This window comes from Oncorhynchus masou, chromosome 9 (genome assembly GCF_036934945.1).
Source record: "Oncorhynchus masou masou isolate Uvic2021 chromosome 9, UVic_Omas_1.1, whole genome shotgun sequence".
Classification (NCBI taxonomy): Eukaryota; Metazoa; Chordata; class Actinopteri; order Salmoniformes; family Salmonidae; genus Oncorhynchus; species Oncorhynchus masou.
The window spans coordinates 91,114,736-91,128,925 of NC_088220.1; the positions used below are offsets into that span (position 1 = coordinate 91,114,736).

The 14,190-nt window shown below is 43.7% G+C and overlaps 1 protein-coding gene across 1 annotated transcript in view; it reads right to left on the bottom strand.

Annotated features, from left to right (window-relative positions):
* The window catches only part of LOC135546748 (transcriptional coactivator YAP1-like), a 95,765-nt gene that overhangs the window by 20,289 nt on the left and 61,286 nt on the right, over positions 1-14,190 (bottom strand). Inside the window, exons 5-6 of the mRNA XM_064975400.1 lie at positions 5,617-5,795; positions 4,676-4,809 (exon numbers count right to left, since the gene is read on the bottom strand). Of these exons, the coding sequence (XP_064831472.1) occupies positions 4,676-4,809; positions 5,617-5,795 (313 nt within the window). The remainder of the gene's footprint in view (positions 1-4,675; positions 4,810-5,616; positions 5,796-14,190) is intronic.

Sequence of the window (14,190 nt, forward strand, 5' to 3'; positions counted from 1 at the left end):
AGTGAGATATACATGGGAGGTTTAATATCCTGACCTAGTGAGATATACATGGAGGAGGTTTAATATCCTGACCTAGTGAGATATACATGGAGGTTTAATATCCTGACCTAGTGAGATATACATGGAGGTTTAATATCCTGACCAAGTGAGATATACATGGAGGTTTAATATCCTGACCTAGTGAGATATACATGGAGGTTTAATATCCTGACCTAGTGAGATATACATGGAGGTTTAATATCCTGACCTAGTGAGATATACATGGAGGAGGTTTAATATCCTGACCTAGTGAGATATACATGGAGGAGGTTTAATATCATGACCTAGTGAGATATACATGGAGGAGGTTTAATATACTGACCTAGTGAGATATACATGGAGGAGGTTTAATATCCTGACCTTGTGAGATATACATGGAGGGGGTTTAATACCCTGACCTAGTGAGATTTACATGGAGGAGAATCAATCAAGCTCGTCGTCTTGACTCCTTTCTTATGTCATTCTCACTGGCAGCAAAAGTTTGAGGGGACATTACTCTTACAGAATGTTCACGTACATGAGGATATCAAAAATTGTATCAAAGCCTATTGGATGATAAATTCTTCTCTCCTGGTTAAAAACAATTTATAAATGAATTTTTACAACATAACATATGTACAGCAGATACCCTTATTGTATGGGACACTTTTAACTGTGCCTTTAGAGGCCATGTAATGCAATACTCATCTCTAAAACAAAAGCAATTTAGGTCAAAAGAGTCCATATTGCCACGTCTACTCCCACTCCACCTCTCCGGCGCCAGTCTTCTAACCACAGGTCCTGGCAACCCCTCCCTACACACACCTGGCAACCCTTCATTATTAGGCACACCTGGCAACCCTTCATTATTAGGCACACCTGGCAACCCATCCCTACACACACCTGGCAACCCTTCATTATTAGGCACACCTGGCAACCCTTCCCAACACACACCTGGCAACCCTTCATTATTAGGCACACCTGGCAACCCTTCATTATTAGGCACACCTGGCAACCCATCCCTACACTAACCTGGCAACCCTTCATTATTAGGCACACCTGGCAACCCTTCATTGTTAAGCACACCTGGCAATCCTTCATTATTAGGCACACCTGGACCTTATCACTTCCCTGATTACGCCCCCTAATATATATATATATATTTTGCACTCTGTCATTTCCCATCATGTCTAGATGCTTCTCTTGGTTTTGTATCATTATGGGTACATTTACACTGAACTCTACAACTGCACCTGCTTCCTAACGCCCTGCGTCTACACATGATTTTGCTACCATGGAAATAACAATACCTGTCTATTTGTGGAAAACTCAGCCTGATTAACTCTTTAGCCATATCCCAGTTTACCCTGATTAACTCTAGCCATATCCCAGTTTACCCTAATTAACTCTTTAGTCATATCCCAGTTTACCCTGATTAACTCTAGCCATAGCCCAGTTTACCCTGATTAACTCTTTAGTCATATCCCAGTTTACCCTGATTAACTCTAGCCATATCCCAGTTTACCCTGATTAACTCTTTAGTCATATCCCAGTTTACCCTGATTAACTCTAGCCATATCCCAGTTTACCCTGATAAACTCTAGCCATAGCCCAGTTTACCCTGATTAACTCTAGCCATATCCCAGTTTACCCTGATTAACTCTAGCCATATCCCAGTTTACCCTGATTAACTCTAGCCATATCCCAGTTTACCCTGATTAACTCTAGCCATATCCCAGTTTACCCTGATTAACTCTAGCCATATCCCAGTTTACCCTGATTAACTCTAGCCATATCCCAGTTTACCCTGATTAACTCTAGCCATATCCCAGTTTACCCTGATTAACTCTAGCCATATCCCAGTTTACCCTGATTAACTCTTTAGTCATATCCCAGTTTACCCTGATTAACTCTTTAGTCATATCCCAGTTTACCCTGATTAACTCTTTAGTCATATCCCAGTTTACCCTGATTAACTCTTTAGTCATATCCCAGTTTACCCTGATTAACTCTAGCCATATCCCAGTTTACCCTGATTAACTCTTTAGTCATATCCCAGTTTACCCTGATTAACTCTAGCCATATCCCAGTTTACCCTGATTAACTCTTTAGTCATATCCCAGTTTACCCTGATTAACTCTTTAGTCATATCCCAGTTTACCCTGATTAACTCTAGCCATATCCCAGTTTACACTGATTAACTCTTTAGTCATATCCCAGTTTACCCTGATTAACTCTTTAGTCATATCCCAGTTCATCTATTTGCTTATGGTTTTGCCTGCACCTAACAACCTGCTTTGAAATTATATGAGTAAAAAAATAATCAATTTTATTTGGAATGGCAAGCCAGACAACATTCAACAGGCCTATTTATGTAACAAATATGAATTCAGAGGGCAGAAATGTTTCAATATTAACACATTAGACCTCTCACTAAAAACCTCTAGCTAAAAAAAGATAATTAAATCCAAACTGGTTCTCTACCAGATTAGTAAGAATGTCTCACCCTATGTTCAAAAATAGCCTTTTTCCCTTTATTCACATTACAACCTCTTGGTTTTTGCTCTGATATGCACTGTCAACTGTGGGACCTTATATAGACATGTGTGCCTTTCCGGGTGTGTCTTTCCAGGTGTGTCTTTCCAGTTGTGCCTTTCCAAATCAAGTCGAATCAATTAAATTTACCACAGGTGGACCCAAATCATGTTGTAGAAACATCTCAAGGATGATCAATAGAAACAGGATGCACCTGAGCTCAATTTCGAGTCTTATAGCAAAGGGTCTGAATACTTATGTAAATAAGGTATTTCTGTTTATTTTTTATACATTTGTAAACATCTGTGTATACACTGCTGAGGATTTGTATTTATTGAATCCATGTTAGAATAAGGCTGTAATGTAACACAATGTGGAACAGTGAAGGGGTCTGAATACTTTCAGAACGCACGTGAAAAGAAGGTAGGGTTGGGGTTGGGTTAGGGGGTTAGGGTTAGGTTTGGGTTAGGGTTAGGGGGTTAGGGTTAGGGGGTTAGGGTTAGGTTTGGGTTAGGGGGTTAGGGGGTTAGGTTTGGGTTAGGGGGTTAGGGGGTTAGGGTTAGGGGGTTAGGGGGTTAGGGGGTTAGGGTTAGGGGGTTAGGTTTAGGTTTGGGTTAGGGTTAGGGGGTTAGGGTTAGGTTTGGGTTAGGGGTTAGGGTTAGGGGGTTAGGGTTAGGGGGTTAGGGGGTTAGGGTTAGGTTTGGGTTAGGGGGTTAGGGTTAGGGGGTTAGGGTTAGGGGGTTAGGGTTAGGGGGGTAGGGTTAGGTTTGGGTTAGGGTTAGGGGGTTAGGGTTAGGGGGTTAGGGTTAGGTTTGGGTTAGGGTAAGGGGGTTAGGGTTAGGTTTGGGTTAGGGGGTTAGGGTTAGGTTTGGGTTAGGTTTGGGTTAGGGTTAGGGGGTTAGGGTTAGGGGGTTAGGGTTAGGTTTGGGTTAGGGGGTTTGGGTTAGGGGGTTAGGGTTAGGGTTTACAAAATAAAACATATTCCAAAACATGCATCTGTTTGTGACAAGGCTCTAAAGTAATACTGGTAAAGCAATTTACTTCGTCTTTAATGCTGTTAACTGTTATGTTTGGGTCAAATCCAATACAACACATTACTGAGTACCACTCTGCATTATTTCAAGCATAGTTGTGGCTATGCTATGGGTATGCCTGTAATCGTTAAGGACGTTAAGGGAGTTTTTCAGGGTAAAAACAAACAGACAGTGGGAGATGAATTCACCTTTCAGCAATAACCTAAAACACAAGGCTAAATCTACACTGGAGTTGCTTAGCAAGAAGACAGTGAATGTTCCTGAGTGGCCAAGCTAGTTTTGACTTAAATCTACCTGAAAATCTACAGCAAGGACTGAAAATGGCTGTCTAGTAATGATCAACAACCAACTTGACAGAGCTTGAATATTGTTTTTAAGAATAATGGGCAAATGTGTGGAAACCTCTTATAGAGAAAGACTCATCTGTTATCACTGCCAAAGTGTTGACAAAGGGGTGTGAATACCTATGTAAATGAGATATGTCTGTATTTAATTTAGATTTTTTTCCCAAACATTTCTAAAAACATGTTATCGTTATTGTCATTGTGTGTAGATGGGTGAGAAAACGGATATGTAATCCATGTTGAACAGGGAATAAGTCAAGGGGGTTGAATGCTTTCTGAAGTAACGAATACTTCAAACACTAATTCACAAATCATGAGTCACTTTTCCCAGCTCTGTGTTGGGGCAGCAGGTAGCCTACTGGTTAGAGTGTTGGACTAGTAACCGCAAGGTTGCTGGATCGAATCCCTGAGCTGACAAAGTAAACATCTGTCATTCTGCACCTGAACAAGGCAGTTGATCCAGGTAAGGGTAAAATATATTGGTATAGTCTAGCCAATCTAGAACACTCAGAGCTGGTTTCCTGGACACAGATTTAGCTAAACTCAAGCCAGGATTCGACTGCGGATTTGGACACTGCCATTTAAAGGTGCCATCCGATTGGGCCGACATATGCAGTGTTTATGGTGAATGTGGTTTCTGTGAACGCGGGAGCATTGCCTTTTTCAAGGTGCATTGCAGATAAAGCACGATCAGAATTCTGGCCTAAGACAACAAATAAGTTCCAGACAAAGAGGTAGGCGAACCTGTTGAGGAATGGGTCATTGCTGTTGGTGGTCATGATTCTGGCATCCTGGCCCATACCAGGGGACGACACGGGGTTAAGGGTTCCCCCATCCTGCTCCATACTGGTGGGCAGTTGGTTCCGCAGAGCAAGCTCCTTCAACACACAACATACACATTATACATGTTAGTGGAGCATATAGGCATTACACATGTTAGTGGAGCATATAGACATTACACATGTTAGTGGAGCATATAGACATTACACATGTTAGTGGAGCATATAGACATTACACATGTTAGTGGAGCATACAGACATTACACATGTTAGTGGAGCATATAGACATTACACATGTTAGTGGAGCATATAGACATTACACATGTTAGTGGAGCATATAGACATTACACATGTTAGTGGAGCATATAGACATTACACATGTTAGCGGAGCATATAGACATTACACATGTTAGCGGAGCATATAGACATTACACATGTTAGAGGAGCATATATACATTACACATGTTAGTAGATCATATAGACATTACACATGTTAGTCTCTCCTTCACCCTCTTTTTAGCTGTCTGTCTGTCCGTCTGTCTGAGTTAATTTGCGTTATATCCACTGTATATCAAGTTAAATCTAGGACTAAACATACAGACATCACACAGCTACGTGATCCTTCCACATGAGTAAGAGGAGAGAGAGAGACAGACCGAGAGACAGGGAGAGACAGAGAGAGAGGGAGAGAGAAAGAGAGAGACAGAGAGACAGAGAGACAGAGAGAGAGAGAGAGAGACAGACAGAGAGAGAGAGAGAGATATATACTGTGTAGTGGAGCTGGGATAAAGTGTGGTGGGACAAGTTAGTTTATATAGACATGGATCTGAGTTGGGATTCAGGTTAGTTTATATAGACATGGATCTGAGTTGGGATTCAGGTTAGTTTATATGGATTTCTGCTGACCTGTGGTCTGGTGCGGAGCAGCTCCTGGTGTTTCAGTCTCAACCTCTCCTTCTCCATCTGCAGCTGCTGGAGCTTTATCTGGTTGCTGCACCCCATGACTCCTCCACTTTGGGGGCTGGAAGGCAGCTGGCTCCCCTGCTTACCAGGAGCACTCTGGGTGATACGCTGCTGGTTCAGGCCTCCAGAGGGAGAGAGGGGTGAGGTTAATTATCAGATTTTACAACACACAAATCATCCAGCATTGTTGGTGTACTGTGTATTTGATGTACTGTGTATTTGGTGTACTGTGTATTTGGTGTATTTGGTGTACTGTGTATTCGGTGTATTTGGTGTACTGTGTATACTGTTGACTGTGTATATGATGTACTGTGTATTTGATGTAATGTGTATTATGTGTATTTGGTGTACTGTGCATTTGGTGTAGTGTATATGGTGTACTGTGTATATGATATACTGTGTATTAGGTGTATTTGATGTACTGTGTAATTGGTGTAATGTGTATAGGTGTATTTGATGTACTGTGTAATTGGTGTTATGTGTATTAGGTGTATTTGATGTACTGTGTAATTGGTGTAATGTGTATACGGTGTACTGTGTATATGATGTACTGTGTATTAGGTGTACTTGATGTACTGTGTAATTGGTGTAATGTGTATTAGGTGTATTTGATGTACTGTGTATTTGGTGTACTGTGTATACGGTGTACTGTGTATATGATGTATTTGTATTATGTATGCTACAGTCAGCCATGACCATTCTCAACACACTACCATTCATTCCTACAACCAAGTTACAATCAAAGTGAAACTCTTACATCTTGTGCATTAGACTCTCTTTTGCAGTAATGGTGTCTGTCTGTCTGTCTGTCTGTCTGTCTGTCTGTCTGTCTGTCTGTCTGTCTGTCTGTCTGTCTGTCTGTCTGTCTGTGTTTAGGTGTGTCCCACATGCCTATGCACCACGGTGAAAAGTAGTGCACTTTATAGGGAATAGGGTGCCATTTGCCAATTCAAGCCTTTGTGTTCTAGTGTTGAGCCAGTGAGAGGGAAAGAAGCCCCAACACAACGCAACACAAGTCTTCCACAACATAAAAAATAAATACAAATAAATAAAACTACAAAAACAAATAATAAGAAATAAAGAAAACAAATGTATAAAAATATATATACAAATATATTAAAATGTTAATTTAAAAAGGCATTCCACAACGCATCAATCAAAGTCTTTCCAGAACAGATCACAAGTCTTCCACAACGCATCCCAAAGTCTTTCCAGAACAGATCACAAGTCTTCCACAACGCATCAATCAAAGTCTTTCCAGAACAGATCACGTCTTCCACAACGCATCAATCAAAGTCTTTCCAGAACAGATCACAAGTCTTCCACAACGCATCTCAAAGTCGTTCCAGAACAGATCACAAGTCTTCCACAACACATCCCAAAGTCTTTCCAGAACAGATCACAAGTCTTCCACAATGCATCAATCAAAGTCTTTCCAGAACAGATCACAAGTCTTCCACAACGCATCCCAAAGTCTTTCCAGAACAGATCACAAGTCTTCCACAACACATCCCAAAGTCTTTCCAGAACAGATCACAAGTCTTCCACAATGCATCAATCAAAGTCTTTCCAGAACAGATCACAAGTCTTCCACAACGCATCCCAAAGTCTTTCCAGAACAGATCACAAGTCTTCCACAACGCATCCCAAAGTCTTTCCAGAACAGATCACAAGTCTTCCACAATACATCCCAAAGTCTTTCCAGTACAGATCACAAGTCTTCCACAACGCATCCCAAAGTCTTTCCAGAACAGATCACAAGTCTTCCACAACGCATCCCAAAGTCTTTCCAGAAAAGATCACAAGTCTTCCACCACACATCAATCAAACAGTGAATTGCCTCCTCTTTCTGAATCGCAGACAGACAGACTGACAGGCAGGCAGGCAGACAGACAGACAGACTGACAGGCAGGCTCTGTTAGTCTACTACATTGTTGCAGTGTGAATTACTCATAAGGACACACATGCACACAGACACGCACACAAACACACACTCTAGGAAGGGTGTGCCAGCTGAGAACTATTAAAATGATCTGCAGCTTTCTGTTCTTTGAAAGTTAGGTCAATATTTGTCTGCTGTCAATTTAACAGGGAGGTTATTGCCAGGGTGTTGCATGTCCAGGGTGTTGCAATTCCTGGTTTGAGATAAGAAAAAAGAAAGACAACTACATGTGATAGAAAGGGTTAGGAACATGTGATATAAAAGGTTAGGAACATGTGAAAGAAAGGGTTAGGAACGTGTGATAGAAAGGGTTAGGAACATGTGATAGAAAGGGTTAGGAACATGTGATAGAAAGGGTTAGGAACATGTGATAGAAAGGGTTAGGAACATGTGATAGAAAGGGTTAGGGACATGTGATAGAAAGGGTTAGGGATATACACCCAGTACATATACACCAGGCACATATACACCAGGCACATATACACCAGGCACATATACACACAGGCACATATACACCAGGTACATATACACCAGATACATACACACCAGGTGCATACACACCAGGTACATACACACCAGGTACATATACACCAGGTACATATACACACAGGCACATATACACCAGGTACATATACACCAGGTACATACACACCAGGTACATATACACCAGGTACATATACACCAGGTACATACACACCAGGTACATATACACCAGGTACATATACACACAGTCACATACACACCAGTGACATATACACCAGGCACATATACACACCAGGTACATACACACCAGGTACATATACACCAGGCACATATACACACAGGCACATATACACCAGGTACATATACACACAGGTACATACACACCAGGTACATATACACCAGGTACATATACACCAGGTACATACACACCAGGCACATATACACCAGGCACATACACACCAGGCACATATACACACAGGCACATATACACACAGGTACATACACACCAGGTACATATACACACAGGCACATATACACCAGGTACATATACACCAGGTACATATACACCAGATACATACACACCAGGCACATATACACACATGCACATATACACACCAGGTACATACACACCAGGTACATACACACCAGGTACATATACACCAGGTACATATACACACAGGTACATACACACCAGGCACATACACACCAGGCACATATACACACATGCACATATACACACCAGGTACATACACACCAGGTACATACACACCAGGCACATATACACACATGCACATATACACACCAGGTACATACACACCAGGTACATACACACCAGGTACATATACACCAGGTACATATACACACATGTACATACACACCAGGCACATACACACCAGGCACATATACACCAGATACATACACACCAGGTACATATACACCAGGTACATATACACCAGGTACATATACACCAGATACATACACACCAGGTACATATACAAACAGGCACATATACACCAGATACATACACACACGGCACATATACACCAGGTACATATACACCAGATACATACACACCAGGCACATATACACCAGGTACATACACACCAGGCACATATACACCGGGTACATACACACCAGGTACATATACACACGGCACATATACACCAGGCACATATACACCAGGTACATACACACCAGGCACATATACACCAGATACATATACACACAGGCACTTATACACACAGGCACATACACACCAGATACATACACACAGGCACATACACACCAGATACATACACACCAGGTACATACACACCAGGTACATATACACACAGGCACTTATACACACAGGCACATACACACCAGATACATACACACCAGGCACATACACACACAGGCACTTATACACACAGGCACATACACACCAGATACATACACACCAGGTACATACACACCAGGTACATATACACACAGGCACTTATACACACAGGCACATACACACCAGATACATACACACCAGGTACATACACACCAGGTACATATACACACAGGCACATATACACCAGGCACATACACACCAGGTACATATACACACAGGCACATACACACCAGATACATACACACCAGGCACATATACACACAGGCACTTATACACACAGGCACATACACACCAGATACATACACACCAGGTACATATACACCAGGTACATATACACCAGGTACATACACACCAGGTACATATACACCAGGTACATATACACCAGGCACATATACACACAGGCAGTTATACACACAGGCACATACACACCAGATACATACACACCAGATACATACACACCAGGTACATACACACCAGGTACATATACACCAGGCACATATACACCAGGCACATATACACACCAGGTACATACACACCAGGTACATATACACCAGGCACATATACACACAGGCACATATACACCAGATACATACACACCAGGTACATATACACCAGGTACATACACACCAGGTACATATACACCAGGTACATATACACACAGGTACATATACACACAGGCACATATACACCAGGCACATATACACACGGCACATATACACCAGGCACATATACAACAGGTACATATACACACAGGTACATACACACACAGGTACATACACACCAGGTACATACACACCAGGTACATACAAACCAGGTACATACACACCAGGTACATACACACCAGGTACATATACACACAGGCACATACACACCAGGTACATACACACCAGGTACATATACACCAGGTACATATACACCAGGCACATATACACACAGGTACATACACACCAGGCACATACACACCAGGTACATACACACCAGGTACATATACACCAGATACATACACACCAGGTACATATACACCAGGCACATATACACCAGGCACATATACACACAGGCACATATACACACAGGTACATACACACCAGGCACATATACACACAGGTACATACACACCAGGTACATATACACCAGGTACATATACACCAGGCATATATACACCAGGTACATACACACCAGGTACATATACACACAGGCACATATACACACAGACACATATACACCAGGCACATACACACCAGGTACATATACACACATGCACATATACACACCAGGTACATACACACCAGGTACATACACACCAGGTACATATACACCAGGTACATATACACACGGGTACATATACACCAGGCACATACACACCAGGCACATATACCCCAGGCACATACATACCAGGTACATATACACACGGCACATATACACCAGGCACATACATAACAGGTACATATACACACGGCACATATACACCAGGCACATATACAACAGACACATATACACCAGGCACATATACACACAGGTGCATATACACACAGGTACATATACACCAGGTACACAAACACCATGTACATACACACCAGGTACACACACACCAGGTGCATACACACAGGTACATATATACCAGGTACACAAACACCATGTACATACACACCAGGTACACACACACCAGGTGCATACACACCAGGTACATACACACCAGGTACATACACACCAGGTACATACACACAGGTACATATACACCAGGTACATACACACCAGGTACACAAACACCAGGTACATACACACCAGGTACATATACACCAGGTACATATACACCAGGTACATACACACCAGGTACACAAACACCAGGTACACACACACCAGGTGCATATACACCAGGTGCATATACACCAGGTACACAAACACCAGGTACATACACACCAGGCACATATACACCAGGTACATATACACACGGGCACATATACACCAGGTACATATACACACAGGCACATATACACCAGGTACACACACACACCAGGTACACAAACACCAGGTACATACACACCAGGTACATATACACCAGGTACATATACACCAGGTACATATACACCAGGTACATATACACCAGGTACATACACACCAGGTACACAAACAGTAGGTACATATACACCAGGTACATACACACCAGGTACACAAACACCAGGTACATACACACCAGGTACATACACACCAGGTGCATACACACCAGGTACATATACACCAGGTACATTGGGGCGGCAGGGTAGCCTAGTGGTTAGAGCGTTGGACTAGTAACCGGAAGGTTGCGAGTTCAAACCCCCGAGCTGACAAGGTACGAATCTGTCGTTCTGCCACTGAACAGGCAGTTAACCCATTGTTCCCAGGCCGTCATTGAAAATAAGAATGTGTTCTTAACTGACTTGCCTGGTTAAATAAAGGTTAAATTAAATTTAAAAAAATAATAATACACACACACACAGGTACATACACACCAGGTAAATACACACACACAGGAACCTTTCACCAGATCACCAGTCCAACGCCAGCCCACCAATGGCTTCAGCAGCACTACTGACCTCTCAAATGAACAGTCCAAAGGATTAGCTAACGGCAAACTCAGCTGTTGCTGAAATACTAAAATGGCTAACGGCTAGTCCTAACACCAAGACTTAGCCAAGGTCCGAGTTCTGGACTATAGGGTTAGCTGTGTGTGTTGCCCAAACCACTCCGAACAGGATTAACTATATGGAATCACTTGGGAATGACTTGAAAATGGATCTCCTGTAAAACGTGTTGTTGTTATTGCTGCTACCTGTCACGCCCTGGTCTATATTTATTATGTTATCTTCCTTTATAGAGTCAGGCCAGGGTGTGACATGGGTTTATTTGTAGTGTGTTTCGTCTTGGGGTTGTGTGGGGTGTTGTCGTTCTTTTTAAGGTAACGTAACGCAATCAACCTGCTAGCTAGCCAGCTAGCCCCCGAACAGCAGCACTGTAGAAACTATTACACTCGACGGAACGACTTGATTAGTGCAGTGTCAACATCGCAGCCACTACCAGCTAGCCTACTCCAGCAGTACTGTATCATTTCAATCATTTTAGTCAATAAGATTCTTGCTACGTAAGCTTAACTTTCTGAACATTCGAGACGTGTAGTCCACTTGTCATTCCAATCTCCTTTGCATTAGCGTAGCCTCTTCTGTACCCTGTCAACTATGTGTCTATCTATCCCTGTTCTCTCCTCTCTGCACAGACCATACAAACGCTCCACACCGCGTGGCCGCGGCCACCCTAATCTGGTGGTCCCAGCGCGCACGACCCACGTGGAGTTCCTGGTCTCCGGTAGCCTCTGGAACTGCCGATCTGCGGCCAACAAGGCAGAGTTCATCTCAGCCTATGCCTCCCTCCAGTCCCTCGACTTCCTGGCACTGACGGAAACATGGATCACCACAGATAACACTGCTACTCCTACTGCTCTCTCTTCGTCCGCCCACGTGTTCTCGCACACCCCGAGAGCTTCTGGTCAGCGGGGTGGTGGCACCGGGATCCTCATCTCTCCCAAGTGGTCATTCTCTCTCTCTCCCCTTACCCATCTATCTATCGCCTCCTTTGAATTCCATGCTGTCACAGTTACCAGCCCTTTCAAGCTTAACATCCTTATCATTTATCGCCCTCCAGGTTCCCTCGGAGAGTTCATCAATGAGCTTGATGCCTTGATAAGCTCCTTTCCTGAGGACGGCTCACCTCTCACAGTCCTGGGCGACTTTAACCTCCCCACGTCTACCTTTGACTCATTCCTCTCTGCCTCCTTCTTTCCACTCCTCTCCTCTTTTGACCTCACCCTCTCACCTTCCCCCCTACTCACAAGGCAGGCAATACGCTCGACCTCATCTTTACTAGATGCTGTTCTTCCACTAACCTCATTGCAACTCCCCTCCAAGTCTCCGACCACTACCTTGTATCCTTTTCCCTCTCGCTCTCATCCAACACTTCCCACACTGCCCCTACTCGGATGGTATCGCGCCGTCCCAACCTTCGCTCTCTCTCCCCCGCTACTCTCTCCTCTTCCATCCTATCATCTCTTCCCTCTGCTCATACCTTCTCCAACCTTTCTCCTGATTCTGCCTCCTCAACCCTCCTCTCTTCCCTTTCTGCATCCTTTGACTCTCTATGTCCCCTATCCTCCAGGCCGGCTCGGTCCTCCCCTCCCGCTCCGTGGCTCGATGACTCATTGCGAGCTCACAGAACAGAGCTCCGGGCAGCCGAGCGGAAATGGAGGAAAACTCGCCTCCCTGCGGACCTGGCATCCTTTCACTCCCTCCTCTCTACATTTTCCTCCTCTGTCTCTGCTGCTAAAGCCACTTTCTACCACTCTAAATTCCAAGCATCTGCCTCTAACCCTAGGAAGCTCTTTGCCACCTTCTCCTCCCTCCTGAATCCTCCTCCCCCTCCCCCTCCTCCCTCTCTGCAGATGACTTCGTCAACCATTTTGAAAAGAAGGTCGACGACATCCGATCCTCGTTTGCTAAGTCAAACGACACCGCTGGTTCTGCTCACACTGCCCTACCCTGTGCTCTGACCTCTTTCTCCCCTCTCTCTCCAGATGAAATCTCGCTTCTTGTGACGGCCGGCCGCCCAACAACCTGCCCGCTTGACCCTATCCCCTCCTCTCTTCTCCAGACCATTTCCGGGGACCTTCTCCCTTACCTCACCTCGCTCA